Source organism: Lonchura striata, chromosome 11, assembly GCF_046129695.1.
Source record: "Lonchura striata isolate bLonStr1 chromosome 11, bLonStr1.mat, whole genome shotgun sequence".
NCBI classification, from domain to species: domain Eukaryota; kingdom Metazoa; phylum Chordata; class Aves; order Passeriformes; family Estrildidae; genus Lonchura; species Lonchura striata.
In genome coordinates this window covers 18,151,668-18,178,633 of record NC_134613.1, presented here as the reverse complement: position 1 = coordinate 18,178,633, position 26,966 = coordinate 18,151,668, and the positions used below count along the sequence as shown (strand labels likewise).

The following is a 26,966-nucleotide window of genomic DNA, read 5'->3' as shown; positions in this document are numbered from 1 at the left end:
ACCAGACTGGCAGTGGGGCCACAGCGCAATCTGGTACAATTATGCTGCTCACCAGCATGTGAACCCCTCCCGAGTCAGATCTACCCAGGCATGACTATGCATGACACACAACACAAGAATAAAGTCATCAGAAGATCTTGAAATCAGCTGGTGACTAGAAAAAGGTGTCCCAGCTGCTTCTCGTTGCATTAGAAGAGCTGTTTGCCAGTGGCACTTACCCAGCATCCCTTTGTTGGAACTGGACAAGCACATATCCTTCTCAGCACTGGGAAGAACAAATCCAACCACAAACACCTCCACCCCATCTGCCATCAGTGCCAACCCTAAAACAAAGAAGAGAGTCCACTGGAAGCGTCCGTGGCCACACTCCTCAATGATGTTCTCATACTGGTGGGCAAGTTGCTCCTCATCCTCCATCCTCTCGGCCATAAGGTCAGCACGGTCTCTGTACTCATCATCCATGGCAGGGGCTCGCTTCTTCTGCTTCTCTTTAATGTCATCTGGGTGTGGGATCCCTTGGTACTCCCCCTCATAGACCTCATCATCCTCATCGTGGCCTTCTGTAACATCGCTCTGGGCATCCTCGTCCTGCGCAGGCTCCTCCCCGCCCCGGTAGTAGCCATCGTTGGGTGTGTCGTAGTTGCCATCTTGGTACCTGTAGTCATCTGAGACCTGGTTTGTGTTTCTGTATCCATCATCCATTCTGAACGCAGAGTTCTAAATGCTGTAGGTCACGGTGTAGATATTCTAAAATGGGTATGGATTTGTGCAATTTGTGGTGTCAGTTACTTGAACATATCTTCTCTCCGTTCTTTGGAAGTGATGGGATGCGCAGCTTCCCAGGCTCAGAAGGAGAATTATATAGAAAGGTTCTCTTTGACAGAGTCTCACGCAGTTTTTGGTAATGCTTCACTTTTCAGCTGTCATTTGTGACTTGCTGGCTTCTGTGCTTTGGGTGAGAAAAGCTGCTGTCTGGGGAACAGCGAGGGAACAGCAAATTGCACAGCCGGGGAGCTAGGAGGACTTGACAGGTTTTTCCTGATTCATTGTGGTGCTGAAGGTCATGTCCTGAGAAAGGGGAAACAATAGCAATAAGACAGCAGTAAGCTTGCAAGCACACATGCACTGAGTTTAATGCCCAACATTTTGAATACTTGCTTTTCCTTTGAAAAAATATGGCAATGGCAACAGAGGAATGTTTTTGCATCATCAAAACCCAAAGCCTCAGAAAAAAACAGAGCATTAAAATGTACCAAGTTCAGTGGGAACCCAAAGTAGAATGTGCAGTACCATGTGGTCCCAATTTCTGTCATTCCTGGAAGTCCTGCTTCCCATATGTGGTCCTGCTTTCCACAGAGAGCAGAACAGCACTGGGCTGGTTTGCTGGAACAGAGCTCTCAGGTTGCTAAAAATGTTTCCATCTATCTCCTCAGAGTACACTTATCCCTGGTCCCTACGACTGCCTAGCGTCACAATGAGACAAAATATGATCTCGGTTTTCTTTTTCATCCAGATCCCCACATAAATTTTATTTACTGGCTTCTTCTTTTCCCTAGTGTCTCTCCATCTGTATCCCAGATGCACAACTGGCATACAGAGTCTGCCAAGTCACCAAAAGTCACACCAAGCTCTGTTCTCCCTATATCTAAACATCAACAGGGGATGATTTTCACAGAGAGCAAAAAGCAAAGCTCATACAGAATCACTGCTGTCTACAGGGAAAACCAAGGGAAGTCAAGACACATCTAAACACATACTCCTTCTGGACACCTGATTTCCATTATTTTCTAGGCGGTTTCCAGCCAGCTGGCTCTGCAGTGTTCCCCTGCCTCACACAGCTGTAGACACAGAGCTTGGAAGGAGAAGCACATGGGAAAGGGAGTGGAGTCACACCAGAGCAGCCAGCACAGCGTAGGCACGCACAGAACGTGGACTTTGCTTTAAGCTTTGAGCTACTTGCCTAAATAAAGTGTAAATGAGGTATGGATTGACATGGGGAGGCACAAGCCTGAGGATGTGTGGGTGTTGTTACCTACACAGTCAGTTGACCTATAGAAGCGCACGCAAACGCAGGCACTGTAAATAACAGTGCTATATGCAGCTAAAAGTACTTCAGAGGACAAATTCAGTAGCACTCTATAATAAAATGCTCAGAGGGGCATCACTCCTGCTGCAAATGCTCTGATTTTCTGGCAGCCCAAATGCTCAAGGTTAGGAAGGAGCAGAGGCCTGACTTTTCTGCATGGATTAATGGCCATGACTTGCCTGTGCTGTTCATGGAACTGCTCCAAGGAACTTCATAAAAGCTTCCTCTGCCCTTCTGTTTATCTACCTGTATATTTGTGGCCCATAATTACAACAAAGCCTCTGCAGAACCTGCCAGAACCTTTTCCTTTCCTCTGCTGTTTGTCACTACATTCAACATGTTTCCTCTTCCTTTTCTTTATGCTGAATCACCGCACATTTTGCATCAAGTGAAAAAGGCAACATGGCATTCTTCCAGGGCTCAAGAAGAGTGATCAATACAGGAATAGAAAAAAAATTTAAAAATACCAAATGCATTTTGATCAGGTTATAATGATCAGGAGTCTACAGTGCAGGGAGGGGTAAAGATAATTATTTGCATAGGCACCAGAGCTGTTAATGTGCAGGGGAGTTAATACATCTGACAGACATGAGAAACACTTAAGTGAGTTCTACAGCTCTTGTTTCAATGCTGGAGTTTTTCCTTTAATGGTTAAAAAAAGTCCAAAATTACTTTTGAGACTTAGAACTCTCTCCCAGTCCTGAAGTAACTTTCTTGATTAAACAAAGATTTGTGTCATGACTGAACATCGTGTTCTCCAAGGCGGTAAAATGTAGTTCCACAGAGACATATTTTATTTTGAAAAGCAGGGGAAGGAGCCTTTTATTTAAAGAGAAAAAACAAAAGAACAATATGTGCAAAAGAACATTAGGCCTTGCTTTGGAAGTCTTTAAGAATCATCTGCTGGCAGGTCATGCTTCTAAGCAACCTCAAATATTGGAACAGGAAGCGCAGTGACCTCACTGTGTTTGTCCCTTTCTGGTTGCCACAGAACTGAATTGAAAACTTGTTTTAGGAAACAAAGTAACAATAACACTAATGATCAATAGCAGAACTGATCAGACTCTGAGTCTCCACAGACTTTATCTCTCTTTTCAAAAGGTAAAAGTATGTTCTTAAAGATCAAGTGCTGGAAATCTTTTTGTTCTCTATTTAAAAGCTGCTGAGGCTTAAAGCTGGGCTCTTAGCCTCCCACAACAGGACCAAAGATCACAAACTTAGAAAAGACCTATTGAAGCATCCGTGCTCTTTCACTGACACACAAAGTCTGGCATTTACCAGATGGAATCACATCTTGGGCAGCCTAAGAAATAATGACATGAGCTGATGAGTCTCACAGACCAGTGAGAGTCACCTGTATGGGGAAGAACAAGTAATTCAGAGAAAAGGTCATGGCAAACAATAGTGACTGGATTCCCATTCACTTTGGAGGATGGATATTTTCTGGGATCACCTTAGGAGAAGGAGCAGTGCAGAGAAGCAGGCTATAACTTCAGAATGCTACACTTTCTATATTTCACCCACTTGTTTTCTTTCTTTGCCACATATGCATAGGCTGATTCACTCCAGACCTGATTCTTTAACACCCTTTCACTCAAGCTGAGCTGCACTCACTCATTAACAGCCCCATTTAGCATTTAGATGCGAAATCATGATGTGTCACAAAGATGGGAGGCTTGGGTTGCTATAATTACCCTTCACAGTGATGCATGAGGCTTGAGACAAATATACACATCTCACCAAGCCTATTGTAGCAGGGTGGGTGTCAGTCTCTTCTCTCAGATAACAGCACAACAGGAAACAGCCTCAAGTTGTGCCAGGGAAGTTTCAGACAGGATATTAGTAAAATTGCATCATCAAAAGGGTTGTCAAGCATTGGAACACTCTCTGCTCAGGGCAGTGGTGGAGTCACCACCCCTGGAGGTATTTAGCAAACATGTAGATGTGGCACTTGGGGACATGCTTTAGTGGTGGGCTTGGTACTGCTGGGTCAATGGTTGGACTTAATGATCTTACAGTTCTTTTCCAATCTAAATGATTCTAATTACAGCCCTTGGCCCTTTTAAACTGCCAGTTCCCTTTCTGAGCACAACAAATGTCAGGCTCCATAAGGCAGAGTCTGCAGGGGCAGGAAGGCAGAGGCAGGAAAGCTTCGTTCTGGGTCTCCCCAGAACAGCCCATTAAACTGTGTTGGACACAGAAACCTGGAATACATCAGAATTCAGATCCTATCCTCATTTCTTTATATGCACCTCGCAGATTTCTTGTACTCTTCAGCTCTTTAGTTAGCTCAGATGTTGCATACTTAGCCAGGAATTCAGTCATTTGAGCTCTGCAACTTAAAATAGGAACCTAAAGTCTTGGATATGCTCATAATAGAAACAGCATCTACTTTAGGAGAAGGGATGTTTAAAAAAAGCAGATCAACACCTGCATTTGCCTCTCTGAGGGGGCCTATAGGTAAGTCTGGCATGCTGAGGTGATAAACTGAGGGCTGGAGGGCAGCAGAGCTTGGAGGGGATGCAGAGAAGGGCGATTTTCTTGTACCTGGTACTAAATGAAGAGAGCCCAGGGCTTGTCAGAGAGCTGAGCTCTATCAGAGGACAGAAATCATGTCAAATTAGTGAACAGGGTAGATAAAATAAGGGTTTTCTTATGGAATATTGCACCTTGGGGGATGATGGAGTTTCTGGAAAAGCAAAGAGAGTGAGGATGTTGCTTTGTGGGAGCATGAGCTGTGGGTGCAGACACATAAATGCATAATTCACATCCATGGTGTGGATCCAGCACGGAGAGAGGGAGCCAAGGCTGGGAGCTGCCACCCAGAGCCTTCCTGCATGCTCAGGAAGGGAGAACACTCAAAATCAACAGCAGGAGGGAGAGGTTATTCGAAGACTGAGAAGAAGGAGCATGACAGGGACACCATAAAAATGCTTTCAAGGGATTTTTAGCATTCACCAGAATAATCCCTGTAAAACAGATGGCAGAGCAGTTTAATATTCTGCCTGAAGGACGACTCCTCCTGCAGAACATCCTCACCCCCAGAGCTGCTTTCTGCTGACAGCAATGGGAAGGTGCCCAGATCCTACAGTGACCATAAGGACATTCTGCAGTCACAAAGCTGACTGTCAAAAACTCCTGAGAAGGAATTTTCCTCACTGAGAGGAGAAGATGATTATGTAGATAGGTTTCTGTGAAGTTCCAGTCTCAGATTCTAAGTCAGGATGCAATTAATGGATCTGCTTGTACACATGAAGGGACAGATTTTTGAGGTGCCTAACAAATCACAGCTCCCAGGGGAGCAGCATCCTGGATTTCAGGATGCTGAAATCCAGCAGTGACACCAATATTATCAGGCAGGCTGAGCACTGTAGCAATGAGTGATCACTGAGCTGCTGGGTGAAGTGCTGCAGGCTGAGCATCCTGGGCTCTGTCCCTTGGCCTCTTGGCACCTCTGTGTCCCCCCAGGCCCCACATCAGGACAGCACAGCTTTCCTGCTGGGAATTGCAGATCCCTCACAGCTGTGGTTATATGAATATATGAATATATTCATATATGGGCAATTTGTGTCCCCAAAACCTCAAACCTTAAATACACCAGAATCTGGGGGAAAGAGGTCTCTGTGCTCCCTGCTGCACAGCTGAGGAGCTGTCAGGAAAAGTGCTCCCAGGTCTTTGTCATGTTTTCAATGAAGTCTTGCAGTCTAGTGTTGTTTTTTTTTTTTTTTGTTTTGTTTTGTTTTTTTTTTTTTGAAACTAAGAAAAAATGCTACTTTACCTTAGGATAACTTTGAAAATTTTCCTATTTCCAACCAGTAATAATAATAATAAATTAGACTGCACCCCCATAATTCACAACAAAAATGCTTTCAGATCAGGTGCATTATAAACTCTTCATCTTATACTGTAGAAAGTTGCTCTTTCTGTTGGCATAAAATAAAAAAAAAAAATAGGTGCATGGAGATTTGTTTCAAACTGAAAAAAATATTTCATTAAAGAAATGCCATCCTGTCAACTGCTTGATCCATTTTTTATTAGAAACATTCATAGAAACTGATTTTTTTCCCCTAAATAATTCAGATTTGGAAAAACAGCATGTTTTTACCAACAAAAATTGTAACAGGAGCTCTGATTATGCTCTCATGGATGTAAAATGATCTCAGGTGCACCTTTAAGAAGACAATATAGAGAAATATGATATAGGAAAAGTAATCCTGCTATTTATATGCATATGACTAAAAGTATCTGACCTCTGTGAGGCAGAAAAATGTTTTTCTTCTACAGGGTTCTGATTAGTGTTGGGGGTTTTTTCGGGGTTTTTTTTTTGTTTTGTTTTTTGTTTTTTGTTTTGTTTGTTTTTTTTTTTTTTTTGTTTTGGGTTTTTTGGGGGGGCTTTTTGCTCGTTTTTTTGTTTTGTTTTTTTTTTTTTTCTTTTTTTTTAATTTTTTCCCCTTTTTTTTTTTTTGCTAACATTAAAATTGCTGCTACAGCCACACAATTCAACATCCAGAAGAGAGCTGAGCAATACCATCATTCTCCTGGACAGATGGCAAGGCTGGGTTCTTGGCAAGGATCCTGCAGAGGGAAAAGCAGCAGGATCTGAAGAGAATTTATATGTGAGAGAAGGTAGAAAAAGGAAATGAGGGGGTTTGAGTGCAAAAAGGTAGAAACCAAGTGAAATTGGAAGTCAAGGAGCAAGAACAGGGATTAATGGTGCAAACTATGCTCAGAAAAAAGGGGGAAATGCCAGAGAAAGATGGAAGCCCTGACATATTACTGATCCACAAACTGGAAAAAAAGTGTAATAACAGTAGCTCTTGCCTTCATAGCCAAGGATTATAAATGCATCTGGTGCCATCTCTGTTAGAGATCAGCCCTAAGCCTTATTAATTCTTGCTTGACTTTTGGCATTTCTCTTTCACTGACAAAATAAAAGGAGAAAAGTCTCAGAGCACAGGACTCTGAAACACTTTTGGAAGAAGCTGGCTGTGGCAGACATCACTCAAAACAACCCAACCCAAACCACACCAGTGACTGAACATTAATTTAGGGGATGATTGTACCAAAATAGATCATATCTCTTGCAGGTCTTGAGCTGTCATTTTCCTTCCTTTGCCTTTCCATCAAATACCCCAATCAATGGTGGTGAACAGCAGTGTGTCCCTGGGGAATTTCCAGGAGGATCTTCTCAGATCTGAACACTGGCCAGTGAATCATGGGGATTTAATCAGCTGAGGACCTGGTTGCTTTTTTTTTCAAAATACAGATCAGCCCTTGGAATGCAAGGTTCTATGGGATTCTGGACAGGTAAAGGAGCACTATATGTATCACTAGGAAAAATATTCCATTCTGATTCCTCTCACAAGATTGGAAGTAAAATTTGTCTGCAATTAATGTCCAAAAGAAACCATGGTCATCAAGCATTCTTGGAGGAGGACTGTATCAAAGACCCAGGGTGAAAACCCATTACAACAGGAGCAATATCAGATCCAGTATAAATCCTGAGGTCTCTTTTCTGCTCTTGTTCCAGAGGGACAAGATAATCAAGGAAGGTATATGGGTTTAGACATAATCAAGGAGGGTATATGAGTTTAATATTCTTACTCAATGACATGGTAGATGGAAGAAAAAAGGAGCTGCTTTGCCATCAAAGACAACAAAACTAATGGAAGGGCATATCAATATATGTTTTTCAGGTGTTAAATTTTGTGTTAATGGCTACAACAATCAACTGTGGCTGCAAGCACAGGAGGCTAACTGGGTCTTGGCAGCAAGAAATTTAAAAATCAAAGTCTGTAGCAGAGCCTACCTTTTAAAAGAATTTGCTTTGAACTGTGGAAAAATAGGTGTCTTTTGTTGTAGCTTCAGAGGAGAGCACTGTATTAAGTGAAAACTAAGGAGAAAACTAGTTTCTCTTGAAGCTTTTTTTATTATTAAGAATTTTTTTTGATACATATGTAACACAGGTTCAAAAACTCTCCACGGAGATTGTTAAGCAAGCTATCTGTGCCACAGATTCTGTAAAGAAGAGCAAAATATTTGAAAGTCATTGACTTGAAATCATCTGGTTCAAAGAACTGACTTTCAGTAGTACAGATGGCACCTGCTGATTGCTCCCCTTACAGCACAGATAGGACAGGTAGGGTAAAAGTCCTCTGTGTAAAAAACATTAATTTGCTCAAAGATACTGCAAGGCTCTGTGGGACAGGACTCATTTATTCACTGCTCCCACACTGTAGGTTGGAAAAGATTGGTGCAGATGCCGTCCTGGTATACCAGACAAGAAATGCAGGGAAACCAGAGCTGGAGTATTTAGTGTGTTACCAGCAGCCCTGATTAATTATTTAGAGAAAGCATTTTAGTTCAAAATTCTCTGCTACAGAGTTTATTGAAGTTCTCCTACAGTTTCTGGATAATCTCTATTGATCTGTGGTGGGTTTTACCCATTCCTGTGCAGGTGCACACTGTGTATGTTTGTTCCAGCAGGAGAAAATACTTATTGCATTATTTGATCCTACAGTCCTGCATTACACAATGTTCTGTGAGGAGAAACTATTATCTTTGAAGCTGAAGCATTTAGAGTAGCCCTTGGATTTGGAAGCAGAGAGGGATGGGGTATGAACACAAATAGTTCAGTAGTTTGATTGAACTGACCTGATTTATGCTGAGTAAGAATCTGGCTGCACTGCTCCAATGCCTTTACATTTTTTCATTCTCATCCATCCCACTGGGGGAGATTTCTGGTTTCCAGCACATTGCACACTAAAATGCCATTGCCTTGTGTGGTGGTGGTGGTGGTGACTCACAGCAAAGTGGCTGTGGTCTGAATTCAGCTTGTAATCCACTATGTTATGTTATGAACTAAGGGACAGAAAGTCCCCCAGACTGTTAGAAGGAGATTATACCCTAAAGTCTGATACTGTGTTGGTGCAGATGCTTTAAAGGTCATATCTAAGACAGTATGTGCTACAGCAAGCTGGCACAGCAAACATGCAGCAGATGAAACAAGGAACAAGCATCAGTCAAGCAGAATAAACAGCTTTTCTGAAGTTAGGGGCACAGACTAGCAAGTTGGGTGTTCATGAGATAGATACAGAGAGGAGTGTGTAACAGTAGGAGTTGGAAAGCAATGGCTTAGCAACACATATCTATATAAGGAGGGACAGACTACGCATTAGGATTCCAGAGAAAGGCCATAAAAGGTCAATTTGACAAGCTGAATACGGATAATGAGTTGAGACAGATGGTGTAAGAGTATGGGAGCTAATAAATAATGAGCAGACTCACTTCAAGGAGCAAACGAGGGAGAAGTCACAGCCGAGAGCTTAGTCAGAAGGGAGGTGGTGAAGGGGAAAAGAACAAAACCATGGAGGATGGAGGAGAATCACAGCAGGAGGGCTGGTGGGAGAGGAGTGCCTGCTTTTATGTGCCAGAGTCTTGTAAAAATGATAATTTACTCAAAGAAAACTTAGAAATGCATATGCCTGAGGTGGAATTTGGCCATTTTACTGAGTTTAATGATTTTTTAGCTGAGAAATTACTCATGGTCTCTAAACTTCTTCTAGATATCTATCTCCTCTGCTCCTCCTCTCCCATTACCACAGCACCTAAGTGGCCTACAGTGCTCCCAAGTCCCATCAAAGGCTGGGAAAAATTCTCAGGTTTGTTTTGCACATCATGACTTGAGGCAGACAGAGACTAAAAAACAGTGTCTGAGCATGGAAATGGAAATGCTGTGTGCTGTCCCCCATGTTCCAGGGACCCTGTGGACAAGCAAGGTAAAGATTTATTCTCATCTTCAAACCCAGCTATCCTCCACATGATGACCAAGATAAAGGAGAGCTTTGCTGCCCCACAAACATTTTCCTTCATGTGGAGCTGAAGCACAAACCCCAACCTGGACACCAAGTCCCAGTGTAGATGCAAATAAAGGAGCTTCCCCCAAATCACCTGAGAGAGCAATATCAGAGCCAAACAAACAGCACATGTTTCTATTTCCTTGTCTATTTAAATATCATAATGAGCTAGAATCTTTGAGGTTTTACTGCTTATTAATGAACCATTCTCTCTATCAGCATTACACCTGGCAGAGTAAACCAATAGCAAATTGGATGTTTATTCAGAAACAATAGTGCCCTGGTGCCCTTTCATGAATTTGAGCATTTCTACATGTGTTTGCCCTTGGACAGCTTATTAGGTTTAACCTGACTGGGCTTGGAGTCCCTGACAAGCTCCCAGAGAGGACTGTAAGCAATAACCTTGGAAGCAAACTGCTTGCAATTCAGCAGATTCTGCCTGTGTCAGACAGCAAACATCCCTGATTAACTATAAACTGCTTAGCTTATTGGCAAAGATGTGCCTCTGGCTACAAAGGGGATTTTTATTTCATCACACTTGCAACCTGAGTTATTAAATAATGAGCTGCTTAATTAACTAATTCATTAATACATGGCTGTGATGAATAGATTTGCTCCAGTGACAGAGGCATGAAAGCAGAAAAACCCTGAGTGATTTCTAAGTACTCCTTTCTTTCAGGAGGGATTTTATTTGAGCAAGTATCCTTATTAAATATCCCTTTCCTTCTTTTTCCTGCCTCTACCTAACAGAGCAGCCCTGAGGTTTGCTGTGTCTGTTTGCCCCCAGCACTCCATGCTCTTGTCCATTCCTCCTTTCTGCCTCACTCCCCCTTTCCTTTGGATCCATGCAGATCTTCAGAGTGTTGTGCCATAAAGTGACCCTTTGCCCAGTGCTCCCACTCTGCTGTGGCCAGGGTGCCTCTCATCCCCAGTCTCAGACGGGAGGTGACTTTGGTGTTTCAGGTTCTCATAAAAACCCATCAGTTGTTGCCCATGATCACCTTCCCATTGCTGGGGAACCAACCAACCTCCCCGCCCCTGGAGACAAAATAATTGATTGCACCTCACAGCAGCCTTTGCAGGGTTGTTATCTGCTGTTTTCTGAGGCATTGGAGTGTGTTGAGAAAGAGCTCTAGCAGAGACATTTCCACAGGCTGGAAACCACTCCTGCCATCAGGAACAGCTCTCTCCCAGCCCAGGATGCCCAGGCATTAGTTTCTCAGACAGCTGCTCACCAGCCCCAGTGAAGTGTACAAATGCAGTGGCCATGCCAGAATTCTCTCCTGTTGCCAGAAATCCCCTGTAGCCTGTCACAGACACAGCCAACCTTATGCTTCCATCATGCCCTTTAATAGGTTTGATCCCTGTGTTTCCCTTCGGGGCTGCCCAATGATCAAGGCTGAAAGGGCTCAGTTATTATGAGATCAGATAAAAAAGGTGGTTATCAAACCAAACCCAGCCTCTTTCTTTTCTGCATAAGACCTCCAAAACAATTGTACTGTGGCCTCAAGGGCTTTCAAAATTGCAAATGTACTGTTCATTATGCACCTTGCATGTGGAGCAAGGAAGTGCAAGCAGAAGCAACTTTAAAGAGACTCCTTTCAAGGTTAAGTGGCAGGGAAAATACTGGAGCGATTGCTTTTGCTCCATTCATGTTCAAGCCATTTTGATTAGTTTAACCTTTTTTTTTTTTTTTTTAAATATGAGCCACTACTGAGGAGATCTGAACCTTGCAGCAGCCATGATCATTCAACAGATTTGATTATCTAGCTATCAGATTCACTCTGTGCCTCACATGTATCACTGCAGCACAAACAAAACATACCCACAAAGGGATGTCTTCTTCTGTAAGGAGACAATTTGCAAAGCCTGTCTGATCTGCACCTTGAATATCTCAGATTCTCAGATCTTTGAAGAACCTGCTTTTGAAATCAGCATCTTGAAGAAAGTCATAAAAATTGCCATAGGGCCTGAAATATGTTGGCATTGACTTACCAGCAACCTTACACATAGCAACTCCACATTTATACTTATGTTTTTATACTCATGAAAGATTTTGACTCAAAAGAACACCCAGCAGTATTTTTTTCACTTGCAGAAGAGAACTGATAATTTGAGCATGTGTAATGGGCCTCCTAACATTTTGGAAAATTGGATTGCCTGGCAGTGGTTTTTCCTAAGCCTCTCATTCCTTTCTTGTTCCTGCAGGAGCCTTTAGGACAGGTCTTGGCAAGAGGAGCTGATTTACACAGAGCCTTAAGCTTGGCCAGTATTATGACAACCCAAAGTCATGAGGCTTTCAGCTGTGCCATGGGGCATTTGCTGTCTCACAGTCTTCTGAAATGATGTTTGTGCCTCTGTGCAATAGAGAAGGAAAGGAGGAAAAAACTGAAACAAGGACAAGATACTGCAGGAGCCAAAGAATGAGAGAAAGCAGACCAGGAGATATAGGAAAGGAGGCAGGACAAGGCAGGGGATGGTGAAGGCCAGAAAGGTAGGGAGAGAAAAAGGCATAACAGTATCAGTCTCAGAAACTAATGCTGCCTTGAGCCAGTAAAAAGAAGAAAAACAAACCAAAAAACCCCTGTTACATTCAGCATTTCATGGCAGTGAGAAGGTTCTGCATGTGCTTCCCAAACAAAAATAAATTCCTGCATTCAGGTTGGATATTAATGATGAAAAAGCTTCATCTCCCCAAATTAATAGCCACAGTACATCATCAGGCTGTAGCACTATACCCCATGTGTACGCAGAGAGAAAATCCTCAGCATCACCTGTTGAGGCAGAAGAAGGATTTAGCTGTTATTTATTGCTCAGTGTGACTCATGCCTGTGGGTAGGGGCGCGACAGTACAGATGGGAGTTAAAATCAGACTGCCATCAGGGGAATTTATGCCAGGAGAGTTGAATTCAGGCAACTTCTGCCTATGTTCTACCTGGAATTTCTCTATAAAATATGAGAAGAGTAAAAAAAAAATTTAAAATTACATGCCTATGCAGATATTTGTTAGGACTTTGACAGGTTTGATTAGAGGAGAGATGGCTTAGTGACTTGGGCAACATCAAGAACTCTGTACAGTTTTCTCTAATGCCACAAATGGCTCAATTAACCAAAGGCAAGGCATTTAGTTACCCATAGGTTTAGTTCTTTGTCTGCAAAATAGCTGTAATAATTTGTTTTTTCTACCTGTCTGAGATTGTGTAGGGAAAACACAAACATAACTGCAAAGAGAATCTTGTAGCCACTGGTTAAAGCTCAAAAGTTCACCCTTTTGGACTTCAGATTGTCCTTGCCAAGTTCACTGTGATGTTGAAATTATGCTCACAAGGACACAGTCTCCAGTGAATGACCTTCAATGTACTGTTTCTGATCAGAATCAAGAATATTTGCAGCATGTTTCATAGCTCTCCTGTTCCTCTTATTTCAGCCCTAGCCAGAGAAGACATCTAAGAGTCATCAGAGTCCCTAAAAATGAGAAGGCAACTGAGAGAGATCCTGAAGCTCGAGCATCCCATGTAAAGGAGACATTCTGGCTTTCAGAGGTGGGGGGCAGGTATCTTTTAATTGTCCCTGGTCCAAGTGTGCTCCTTCCTGCAGATACTGAAGTGAGGGGCATCCCTCTACCTGCTCCCAAAACCAGACTCTTTGACCCAGCTCCAGGAGCTGTAGAGCAGAAATGCCAGCTGTGGACTCCCTGGAGGTGAGTTTAGTGGAGGATTAAGGCTTTCACCAAAATTTAAGCAGCAAGGACCATCATCATCTTCCTTCCTACTGGGAGTCTGGGGCTGGCCTCATGTACATATTGGCTGGTCTCCACTTGCCCTGAGCCTGCTTGCAAAATCTCCTTTGGTATCCAGGCAGCTTTTCCCTCAGCTGGAGCACAGCTCTTGGTGTCAGCAGGAGAACTGAGGGGCTGAGGTGGGCAGCTGCATTTGGCCCCAGCTGAGCATTTCATCTGTCACTGTGTCATTACCCAGCTTCCAGTCCACATCCTGAGACCAAACCTCGCCAGGCTCCTCAGGGGTGCTTTGGCTGCCTGTCCTTCTGACTGTCATTTTGATAGTCCAGAGCTCCAGGAGGGCTGGCTGTGCTCTGTGTGCTGTAGAGGCAGGCACAACAGGCCTCAAAGAGCTGCTCTGGAAAAGCATGTCGGGGACTGGCTGCCAGGATTTGGGCTCCTATTGTAAATGCAGGCGAACCCAATGGGAAGAAATGCTGATGTCTGACTCAATTCAGACGGTTGAATTATTTCTTTATTATAACTATGCTAAAATACATTAATATTCTATATAAAAGGAGGATATTAAAACTGCATACTACTTTCTCTGACTCTAACACAACTCGTGACCCTCTCTCAGAGTCCAGCCCCAGGTGGGTTGGATTGGCCATCAAGCTCAAACAATCCTCACCAGAATCCAATCAAGTACTCACTCCAGGTAAACAATTCTCCAAACTCATCCTACATAGGAAAAACAAGGAACAGAAATAGAAATTGTTTTCTCTTTCATTTCTCTCAGTGCACCTCCATGAAAAATCCTGAGAGGGAGAGAAATGTTCTTGCCATAGGCTCCAAGTGCCTCTCTACTGCCAACCCTCCCCAGCAGTGTTTCTCCAGCTGGCCTCCGAGGAGCAGATGTATGGGATCAGGGAATATGGGCTTTCCTCTAATCCCTGCTTTCCCAGTTTTCACAGGGGAGCTCCTGAATTTGGCAGCAGCTGTAGGTGGTGCAGCCTGAAATGTGTTGTCAGCTTGCTCCTAGTGCCAGGCTGCAGAGGCCATGTCCTGTGCCCCAGCACAGAGCTCTGCTTCCACCCCCTCCCTTCAGCCCCAGGTCAGCTGCAAGGCTCCTTGAAGGACTGAGGGAAGTCACTCACTCAGGTGGGTCTGGTGGCCAAGTGGCTGCCAGATTAGCACACACCCAAGACCTGTGTTGGCTGGAAGGGAATGCACAACAAGGCAGCAGCTTCTGAGGGGTCTCCATGCAGTGTCTGCCTTCCTTACCCTCTGGGTGGGTCTCTTGCAATGGGGAAAAAAAATCAGTCTGTTTGTCCTCAAAATGTAAATGAGATGGACTTGCAGTCTCATAATAGGAGACAAAGGGACATTAAAGAAATTTGAAAGGCAAGAGATTAAAATCTTGCACAAGGAAATTCCTATTTACACACTAACCCATGGGACTCCTGGGAATAAAAGGCAAGGTCTTGGAAGCATTAAAAAGCAGGAATTTGATGTATTTGAAGGAAAGAAGGTCAGTTTCATCTGAGTTTCCTTTTCTACAACTTTTTTTTTTTCTACTGGGAGAAATAAGATCTGAGACAAACATCAAGAGAACTTCACTCTGGTCTAGGCTGATCTGAAAGTATCCACCAAGATGCTTTCTTGGACATATTTGCTGGTGCCAACTGTCAGAGAGGGCATCCCAAGCTAGATATTTCCCTGGCTGCCAGTCCTGGGTAGCCGTAATAGGAAGGCTGTGGAAGGTTTTTCCCTTTACCTGCTACACTGGGACTATTGACACAGAAATGACACCAGAAGATAACTCAATAAATGACTTCTCTCCCCATGGGGAATAGAGAATTACAGCCTATCACACCTGGAGTAAAGACAAAATAAATCCAAGACTTTGGCTGGAAGCAGGAATCCTGGATGATATATGGGAGAAGGCAGGAAGAAGTGGAGTGTGAGAGCAGGTGTCCTCCAGATGACAAGTCTGGGGGGACTGGATGGCAAATTTCAAGGGGATAACAAATACTTCAAGGCAGATAATGTTAGTGCCTCTTCAGGGGAAAAAGGATAGAATATCCCTGGTGAAGAAAGTGGCAAGGAGGTGATAATCAGAAGTTATTTATCAAAGTGTAACCTCACACTTCCCTGTCAGGGAGGAGCCAGGGGATGGCTGACAGACAGCAGGAGGATATCAAGCCTTGCAGCTAACCCAGAGTGGATAGGCAAAAAGCTGCTTTGTGATAGCACTTTCGTGATGAACTTAAAGTCTGGTGGCTGCAAAATCTTTATGGTTGCCCAGAAATAAGCAGCCAGAGCACAGAAACCCACAGTGCCAAGCCTGCAGGAACAGATCCTGTCACTACAAGCCAGGCAGGAGTGGCAGAGACCACCAGCCCCCCTCTTGTTTGCATGAGATCCCTGCAGGGAAGTGATGGTTGGAGACCATCCTGGACCCACGATTAACATATCAATTTTGGACAGTTTATATAGAAAGTTATTTCTCTGAAACAGAAATTTTGTAGGGCACTATCTATGTGACTGCCATCTCTATTTCCTATTTTGGGAATGGGATTCAGTACTTTCTACTTTCCAAATATGCTACGAGATACTTGGGAACAGAGGTGTTGCATCTCCATTGGACAAGGGCATCCAAAATGCTATTGCTTGGTAAAAGTGGTGTGTTTGTGATGCAGATGAGGTGTGTTGGTGTGTTTGTGCTGTAGATGAGGTGCATTGGTGCTATAGATGAGGTGTGATGGTGTGTTTGTGCTGTAGATCAGGTGTGTTGGTATGTCTGTGTTGTAGATCAGATGTTTTGGTGTGTTGGTGCTGTACATGAGATGTTTTGGTGTGTTTGTGGTGTAGATCAGATGCTTTGGTGTGTTTGTGCTGCAGATGAGGCCTGTGGAGTTAGTGCTTTGCCTGAGCACTGAATTCCCTCATCAGCTTTTCCAGCTATGAGGAATCCGGGTAATAAATATGGAATGAGGACAGTTCTGAGTCTCTACAGCCCCTGCACACCTGAAAACCTCAAACAGATCTAGAGATGGGCACAGAGCTGAAGGCATTGACGTGCCTGTTGTGTTTCAAGCTCCGTGCTGGAAGGGGGCCAAGCACCACCTGCCTCTTTTCCACAGTAAATGAGCTTACTGCTGGGATTGGGATGAGATGGGCTGTCAAACTGCTCTGTGGGTGGGTCTGCTATTTCCAAATAAAACAAGTTTCTCAATTCCCTGCAGAGAAGCTGAGGGCTGGATGAAGTGGCAGCTTCCACAGTTACCAATGACCCATGACTGGGGCTGGGTCCTGTCCAGACCTCCAAGCTTTGAGGTGCTGGTGCCCAGACTTTTCTCCAGGACTGGCCCATGGCCTTCAGTGGAAGCAGTCACGGGCCACAAGCCACAGCTACCTGTATGTGACACATGGATATTCCCTGCTCACTGTTCCCATGGCCATGTGCTGCTGTGCAGAGCTGCTCACACCTGTAGGATGCAGGTAAAACCATTTTTCCACACAATTAGAGAGCAATAAAAAGCCACGCTATACTCCAAACTAATCTGAGTCAGGTACAACAGCCTCCAGGTGAGACATTTGGTCCCTCATGTTTTTTTTTTAATTTTTAGTAAGTCCTTATCTCCTAAAATTTGGTGTCTAAAAGGTCTGTCTGTCCTCTACAGAGTGTAGGTGGCAGTTTTAGCTGTTGGCTAAGTGTCCCCTGTGCAGCTGTCCTCATCTAGGCTCTCCTTCCAAGGTTCTGCAGAGGTCTCTGTTCAACACCAGTTGCACAGTGCTTGTAAAATGTAAATTTGGGGTACCAGAGTTTGATGCAGAGATGAGAAGATAGCAGAGGTTTGCTGCCTGCAAGCAATGTACCATGGAAATTTACTGTGAGATGGGCAGGATTTTCTCTAGGAAATAACTCCCCCTAATTGTTTTGAAGTTACTCTCCTCCCTTGCTGAAAACAAAGAAAATGTCTCTCCCTGAGGGTTCCCAACCTGCTGCTGTCTCTGAATCTGCAAACTGTGGGGAACTCCCCTGTGGTCAGAGCTGGGTGACAGCACAGAGGTGCCACTCACTGGGTTGCAAACAGAGCAGGGCTTTGTGAGCCCAGATTCATCCCTGGTGTTTGCCAGTCCAGCCCCAAGGCTGCCTTAGTGCTGTTCCTACAAACCAGCAGCCACATTTCGGGCTCCCACCTCTCCCAGGCAGACTAAAAGCCAGTCTGAGCTCACAGAGCCCCTGCTACAGGCAGGGAAGTTTTGCCTGACTTTTCTCTCTGCCTCTCTCTCCCACGTGTGGCATGTTGCAGGAGGGAAGCACTGACTGTGGTCTCTGCAGCCAGGGGTTCCCCTGCAGCAGGACATCGTGCACAGAGCTCCCTTGGCTCAGGGACAGGGCTCATTTCTTCTGCTAGAGTAACCCTGGCTGCCAAGTGAAGGCAAAACTGCTGATTCTTCTGCACAGCACCCTCAGCACCTGCCCCCAGCCACACAGCAGCTCCTTCTCAGACTGCTTTCCACTTTAACCTGACAAATCTGCGCTGCCACAGATGCTTGAGCACTGCTGAATTCCTCTGCTCAAACGTGGCCACGTTTTCCAGCTTTCCTGCCCTCCCTGGATCCTTCCTAGCTCAGTTTTTTAACACATTCCATGTACTTTTTAGGAACTTAGCAGTGACATTGGCTCATGATGCTGGTCTGTTCACCCCTGAACTCTGGGATGCTGGAGCAGTGTCTATATTCAAAAGGTGCTAAAAATCACCTGTGCTTTGCTGCAGGAGACCATGTGAAGAGAGAGTTGGAGAATCTGAATCAGCCCCCTGAGCTGTTTGACTCTGAGAGGGGCAAGATCAGAGGATATTTAATTAGGTTCCTAATTACAGCAGGTATTAACTGCAATAAAATCACCTGTGCTGGGATCCCAGAGCAGTGTGAGCTGGAGATTTCGTTGCACAGATACACACAATTATTCCTTTGGCTTGATCCCAACTGCAAGAAAAGTGAACTGCACTATCAGTGACTGAAGATTTAACTCTAATGTGTCATTTATTCTTTCCACAATAAAAGCAATGGAAAGAAATAACAGATGGGCACAGATGGGTTCAAATACCATTAAGACCCATTGTATTTGAATCCTCAAGTAAAATCAGAATAATAAAAAAATGGGATCACTATTGGAAAGCCCACGTGTTACTTGAAGAATAACCACCTTACCTCTTCTCTTCTAAAAATACAGTCCTGCTGAGAGGAACAGACATTGTTTCTTCCACCTGATTCTGACTAAGAGCCCTGAAGTTGGAGAATCTACTAGAAATCAGGGGAATAACTTTGAAGGTTAAAAAAATCAATCTGTTTTCTAGTCCTTGGTTGTTTGTTTCATCAGGTGATAAAGTAGGAAAATGCATTAAAAATAGACAGGTTTTCTATGAAAAAAGAGGTGTTAATAATTCTTTTTCTTTACATAAATAACATTTTTCTTGAAAACTTGTCTGTATTTTCCTCATTCAGAGTTCTGCAGTGGCTTCAGTAATTTTCAGTGTAAATGGACGAAGGGAAACATTTGCTTCTTAAACATTTCTAATTTGTCCAGAACAGATCACTTTTCTTTTGAGAATAAAAGTTATGGATGAACATTCTTTGACCAGAGGGAAGGAACATGTTCTTCCAAGAGAAATGGGGAGTTTCTCTTTTCCATGAACCCATTGGCTTCACTGGGTGGTACAAAGGGACTCTCCCAGCTCTGTTGGGACATTTGCAGCAGATGCCAAAGCCTGAAATTCAAACTGATGTTGAAGTTTAGACAAAGCTTCTTGACAGCAACATTTCTGGGGCTGAAGGACAGCATCTTGAGGGAACAGACAGAAACCTCATCAGCGGGGTTGCTGAAAATCAAATTGCTGGCAGTAACCTGTAAGTGTGAGCCTGAGCTGGCTGTACCACTGAGCCAGAATTTAAGAGACCTTTCTTTAACCCTTCTATGAATTAAAGATGGAAAAGACATCACAGCATGGCAGGAGGGGGCCAGTGCTGCTGTTGGCTTCCAACTTGCACAGTGTGTGAGGAGCAGCTTGTTCTCTACATCAGCCCAGCTGCAGGTAGATTAAACATCAGGTGGTACCTGTCTGCTGAAAAGAGCATCCAAATGCCACCCAGCATTAAGGGGATAATGCCAAGGCTGCCAGGAGATGTTAAATCCAAAGAACTTCATCTGTCTGTGTGTTTCTCTTGAGTCATTGTTGCTTTTGCAGTGGAGGAGCCCTTCACTGCAGGCAGAGCAAAGAGCTGCAAGCCTCAGGGAGAGTTGAGGCTGATGAAATATAGATGGGAGCCTGGCAGGCTCCTTGGGCTGGGTAAATACATGCACAGTAATTGACTCCATCTTCAAGCAAGAAATGCTCTGCATAAGTGTGCAGAACAGGCTTGTTTGGTAAAGTGTGCTATGCACATTTGACTCAGCAATCACTGAGGAAAAAAGTAAGAAAACCCCTCCTCTGTGATGAGTAACTGAGTGGTAACTAACAGGTAACTCCATTTTCAACCTTCCTCCCTTTTTACTCCACCTATTTTCCATCATCCACTCAGAAGATGCTATCTCTGATGTCCTGTAGAAGAAGAATCTGATGAAAGCAGATGCAGCAGGGGCACAATATCCCAATCCAAATAACTTACAGTCTCCAGGACACTCCCATAGAAAACATTTGGAACCTGGAACTAGCAGAAAATGAAGCTGCTGATGCACAGATCATGCCGTGGCCACTGTTGTAATGAACATTTGGTTATGGCTCTTTTCCAGCTGCAACTCCAGGAATTCTCACTGGGATGCCCTGAGTTTATGCAAACCTGTGAAATTACTAAAGGCTTTGACTGAGGGTCCTGCCTGTCCTTTCCACATCAGCTGGATCCTGGGAGATCTCTGCCTTTTGTGTTTTAACCACACATGACTGGTCAGAACAAGCCATTCCTTCTGCAACCACAATAAATGAATTATTTCTAGGCACCTCTCAGGAGCCTCTCGTGTTTAACTGGATCTCCCTCACTTGGAGCAAGCAAGATTTCCCCTTCCTAGTGGGAAGATGAAACCTGAATGGCCATGCCTGTCAAGGGCAAGGCACAAGTCCAGACATGAGCAAGCAGGGCCAGATGGATGTGAAATGCAGCCACATAGGAAGATTCTGGACTGAAATCTCCTGTAGATTGAACCTCATGATGGAGTCTCACAGTGGAAACAGCAGAAGCATCTCCTGCCCAAACAGGAATTGAAACAATTCGCAACAAGATATTGAAAATTATTTTTGCTAACAGCAGGGATGAAATTCATCCCAAACCCACTCAGCTCCAAGCTGCATCTGTAGACAAATTAGTAATGCCTAGTGTCCTATATCTGCCCACTAATTAACTCAGCAGCCCTGCCAGAGTTAATCAGGGAAGCGGCTCCATTATCCCCAGTACCCCCACAGGGCAGGGATCCACCAGCTGCCACCTCCCACGTGCTGGAAAGGCAGAGCAAGGAGCTGCTGGGTTTGCTGCTGTTGAAAGGCCAATGAAGCCCCTGCCAGCTCCCTGGGGGAAAGGGGGTGGCTGTGGATATCCCTGGGTGGCTGTGGGTATCCCAGGGTATCTGTGGATATCCCTGGGTGGCTGTGGGTATCCCTGGGTGGCTGTGATGGTATCCCTGGGTGGTTGTGGATATTCCTGGGTGTCTGTGGATAGCCCTGGGTGGTTGTGGATATTCCTGGGTGGCTGTGGGTAGCCCTGGGTGGCTGTGGGTAGCCCTGGATGGTTGTGGATATTCCTGGGTGGCTGTGGGTGTCTGTCCCTGAACTCCACTGCACCACCTCTCCTGCAGCCAGAGCTTCTCCCATCCAGGGGAGATCCCTACACAGAGAGTTCCTCCCACACACTTTACACTGATAGAAAGGAGGGATTAAAGGAAAAAACTGAATGAGAGCTACACTCATTATTTGGAAAAAGACAAAAATTGTCTCCTATAATTCAGGTGCCATAAACTCTGATGGAACCCTAAGCCCCCATCCCACAGCCCTCAGGCTGCTGCCTTCCCAAAGCACCTCAAAAGGGGAAAATCAAAAATCCTCACATTCAGGGAGATGAACAGGAGATCAGAACCCCTGGAGAGGATCTGTTCTGAGCTGACCTATTTACCTGGGGGGTTTAATTCCATTCTGGGGGCTTGGCAGGCTGGGCATTCCTTCCCATTTGAGAGAAACGCTATGTAGCACAGATGTAAGAAACTTATTTTGCTTCTTTACTTGCCATGCATTCCTGCAGAGCCACATGGGCTCAGATAAGCCTGTAAGCCTGCCAAAATCATGGTATTATTTCACAGCACATAGGAGGGAAAAAACCCTCAGCAATAGTTAATTAAATAATTACGATGAGGTCCTTCATTTTTCACTACACTGTTGGGAGATGGAAATTCTGAATGTTTTTTTAATCAAACAGCTTATCTAAATCTAGTAGGAATTCAAAACCGTTTCAGAATTTGATTTTTATATGGCAAAAGAAATATTTTATTTTGGAAACCTTCCAGATGGAATATTTCCCAGTGCAAAACCTTTTTTTATATTTATGAAAAAATAATTGAAATTGAAATTAAAGAGCTATACTAGATGCTGTCAAAGAATGAAAAAATATGCCAAAATGATAGCAAACAACTTTCACTATAACACACATCCCATTTTAATAGCAGTCTCGATTTTAAATTTTATTTAGATTATATTATGGACCACAACCTTAGGGCTGTAGATTACTCCAGATTTGCTCAGATGAGAGCCCATCCATCAGCCCTGCTGTTACTATGTTCTTCTAATCAAATGCAATTAACAACTGTCATGAAACACTAAAAAACCACTTACAAACTGCTTAATGAATCCCATAAACTGAACTGATCCATGTAATTTTTGAAATCAAGTTTCAGTTAGGTCCAAAGAATAATGAAAATGCAGATTCTGATGTGGACATATCAACTCATTTTGAGTAAGGAAGATAAATATCTCCTTTTTCCTTATCATTGGGATAAAAATTAACTGCTAAATGCCTTGTTTGTGTAGTACATGTTGGTCAGTTCACTCAGGCTGTAAGCAAAGCTTTGCTTGCATGTTTACTCACAGGCATTTCTAGACTTCTCTCCCACAGGATGCAACCATCAAACTCTAGAAATATTTAATAAAATTATGACAAAATTTGACTTAATTTATAGATAAAACTACCAGAAATCAATTCTCAGTTATGATTATGTATTAAAATAAATGCAGTACAGTGCAAGGGCTAAATTCCTCTTGCAGGAAGGATGGAAATCCTGTCTCTCCTTCCTCTGTCTGATCACCTTCATGACCCAAAGGGACCAGCAGCTCTTGACCCATCTTGTCTTGTTCCTCCAGGCTGGATGTCCTCCCTGCCTGCTGGTGGCCTGGTGCTTTCAGGACAGATTATCCCCCATCTCTGCAGATTACAGTAGCATTTTCATCAAGTTGTTATCTTTTCTCTGTTTATACTTACACTAATGAGATCAGAGACATTTCCCCAAGTTTTCCATTGATTCACAGGATAGATTTGCATGCCTGTTTTGGACACTCTGACAATGAAGGTAGTTTTCCTGCTGAAATGTGTCTTTTCTGACAGCATAAAGTGACAAAATGTCTCAGGCCAAGCTGTGCTGCTGTGACACTCCCTGCAGTCCCAGCTCACAGATCAACCCTCAATCTCTCACACTTTTGGCCCCTACCTCTAATCCCAGCTCTCCTCCTGCCTCTGCCTTCATCCTATAACTCATCACAAATCCCTCCCCTCTCTCTGCCTGCACATCACTGTCTCTCCCAGGGTTTTGGGGGTGTGTGGGAGCTGAGCCTGGAGCTGCTGTGTGAACACACAGAGCTCAGTGCTGGCTCCCATCACAACCAGCCTTGCAGCACCTGCAGCAGCCTTTGACTGCCACAAGGTCCCTGACAACTCAGCCTGACCCCCATGTGCAATCCCCACCTCCCTGGGCACTCCCACACCTTGGCTCTGAAAATGAGGAACCCAAACCCACGTCCTGATGGTGCCTTTTCATTAAATCCCACACAGCTATTTTGGGTCTGTTTGTATGGTATGGCCAGATGTATTCAAACAGACACTAATTTCACCAGCACAAACTTGTCCTCACATAACTTCATTTTCATCCAGACAGAAGCTTTTCAAGCAACAGCAACGAAACCTTTTCAATATTTAATCAGCTGCACGGCCTGGAACAGCAGGGACCAGCAGCAGCTGCCTGGCACAGAGCAGGCAAGGGGGGATGAGGGCTCTCATCTTCACCAAGCCTCTCTCCATCCTGGGAGCTTGCCTCCTCTACAAATCTGCTCTGGAGAAAGCCAAATGTGAGCCCTGTTTCAGCCTTCTGCTTTAGCTGTGACAGCTTCCAAACTGCATGGCTTTGAAGCACCTTATTTTTCATTCCTCCCTTCCAAATTCCTTCCCAGGTGTAAATCTCACTTCCTTTCCTACTGATGGCTGGGAAATTGCTGTGCTCAGCACCCTGTAATTGTGAGTCAGCAGGACTTGATTTCTCTCCTATTTCTTTCTGGTTTTAAAGCAGGCAGGGTGTAAGCTTTGGCTTCAGACGAGGCTTTGCAGAATTTGCATGGTGTGTGTGTGGGTGCAAAATTAGGCTTTTCCTAATCTTTCCTCATTCCCTTAGTGCCTGTGCTGTGTGTGTCAGAGGGATTACAGGAGTTGAAAGGACATCATCTGTTGTGGGTTGGCTCTGCAGCATTCAGCACAGACTCTGTTGGTAGCCACCATGCTTTAGGAGGATAGCTTGGAAATAAAGCCAAAGTGACCCCTTTAATCGTGCCTGACTTTCCAAAATCGTGTCAAAACACCAAATGCTTATGGTTGGAAAGGGTCTATGAATGTTTCCTACCACAGCCCCTAATCTCTGCAGGATCCCCAATACCCAGCAGCCCAGCAAGGCTCTGGTTTGTCCCTCCCCTGCACCTGGGCACCCTGGGCTGGAGGTGTCTGTGCTGCCAGCACTAATCCAGGCACTACTCCAGGCATGGCATTCTCTGGTTTGCTTAGCTCCTAAGAACAGGATCTAAGAACTAAGATCTAGCAGGATCCTCTCCTGCTAGAACTATGAAATAGATACTAATAACCAAGCCTAAACACCCTTATCTAAAAGAGGAAGGGAAAAAAAAGCACCAAAAGCATATCCAATTAGTGATAAATAGTAAGTACAAGATTAATTCCTCTTAATTCCCATCCTCTCTCTTGAAAATGCAAAAGGCATTCCCTGTCTTCCCAAGGGTGTCCCAGCATCAGGGCATCACCACAGGCCCCAGAGGGCCAGTGAGTGGCAGTGCTGACAGCAGGATTTGTCATGCACGTGGTGGCCCCACTGGAGATGGGCTCCCTGCTCCTTCCACGCTGGTCACAGCCTGCCTTGGCTCACCAGGGAGGCTCAGCCTGCACCAAGCCCAGCAATTTTGGGCCTGAATTGCAAGTGAACACTCCTCATCTCCTCCTCAGTGCCAGGAAGTCTGACTTTTTCAAGAGCAGCTACACATCAGGAGAAGAAACCACTGGGATTTTTCAATCTGGGTCTATGAATAAATCATTTAACACCTCATTTACACACGCTTATAATTAATGCACACTGGATTGCTGCAATGAAACAGTTCTGATAAAACATCTGAATGCACTGGGCTGCAAGTGCATTGGCTTAGTGTGTAGAAGGACAAATTAACTTCCCCAATAAATGGTTGATCCCACTGGCTCCCACTCTCACTTTCAGTGGAAGCAGATGAGAGGAATTTGGGTCATATATCTTCCTTTGTAGTGTGCTGAAAGCATTTGAGAACCAGTTGTTGTTTTGTAAAAAGCCCACACCTCTTGTGGCCAAATCTCCTACTTCTCATCTATCAGGTCAGAGAGTGCCCTGGACTTTGTGTACAGAGCAGAATTGTCACTTTTTGTTTTACTGCATTACGAAGTGCCATATCTCTCATAGTAGCCCATCTATATCTTATTCTGGTATAAGGCCAAAGAAATTTTACTTATTTTGCTGGATTTACAGCCCTGAGAATGACATCAGGATCCACCCACCCAGGATAGTTTATAAATCTAAAAGAACTTTTATCCATCAGTAGGAACTTGTATCCATCTGTGCAACAAACCCTCTGTGCCAAGTACAGCTGGAGAAGAATTTTGCATGCTTCCATTCTTGTCCTCCAAACCCTCAATCATCCCCTTGAAGGCATCAAATCTAATCTGCCTCTAACGTGATTCCCCAGATGTGTTACTCCCCCGGGGAGTGTGGCTCACAGGAGCTGCAGGACGAGGTGTGCAGATGGAGGACCATCACTGCTTAAAGAACTGCAGCATAAATGAGGTTCCTCAAAGAAGTCACCACCACCTCCTCTGTGGGGGTCTCCTCTGAGTGTCAAGGCAGAGAGGAGACATCAGGAGAGTCCTGCATGCCTGAGAAGGGCTTGGATGGAAGTTCAGGAGGTCAGGAACCTGTAAGCTGCAATAATTACAGCAGTTAATCTGCTGCAGCCTGACCACCTGCCACAGAGGGCAAGAGAAGTGTCCCTGGGAGGAGACAGGTTTTTCCCTGCTGCCAGGAGGGCCATGGTGGGAGCAATCCCTGGACACCACCTGTGTGCTGACAGAGGATCTGTCTCCAGTTCACTACTGCAGTACCCTGAGAGCAGGAGGGGTGTGAAGCCTATCATGTGCACAAGCAGATTGGCTCCCACAGCATTTTCCTCAGGGTGAAAAATATCCTGCAGGGATCTATTCACCTCTCACATTTTACAGAACAACCCACAGGGATTATCTCCAGGCCAGGACTGGGAAAGTCTCCACGTTGCAGTGCTGCTCAGAGGACACCATGCCTCACTGCCAGCCTGGGAGGGTGGGAGGCCAAGGAGGCAGCTGCTGTGCAGGGAACCAGGGCTTGCACAAATCCATCCATCATCCAGTCGGGAACTGCTGAATTCCAGTTTCCTGCAAACTCATCTTCCACAAGAGCTGCTCAGCAAAACACAGAGTTTGACTGGAAACTCTGAATCAGTATTTCACTGAGCCCTCACAGTCTCCTGGAGGAGCCTGCTCAGCATCAGACCTGAAACAGAGGCATCTTGGAGCTGTACTTGGCTTCTCTTAGTCAAATCTGATGTTGTCTGGGTCTTGGATTTGAGAAGTCAGCAGCCCTACTGACTGTCTCCTCCACACCACAACTTTGTAGATATTGATTGCATCCCTCTCTATCTGCAGTCATATCTCCAGGTTT

General features: G+C 44.6%; 1 protein-coding gene across 2 annotated transcripts in view; it reads right to left on the bottom strand.

Moving 5' to 3' along the window:
- Positions 1-26,966, bottom strand: part of SV2B (synaptic vesicle glycoprotein 2B) — a 64,895-nt gene that overhangs the window by 29,386 nt on the left and 8,543 nt on the right. For both annotated transcript variants that reach the window (XM_021530335.3, XM_021530334.3), the window contains exon 2: positions 219-1,068. In XM_021530335.3, coding sequence (XP_021386010.1) covers positions 219-702 — 484 coding nt within the window. In that variant the 5' untranslated portion in view covers positions 703-1,068. The remainder of the gene's footprint in view (positions 1-218; positions 1,069-26,966) is intronic.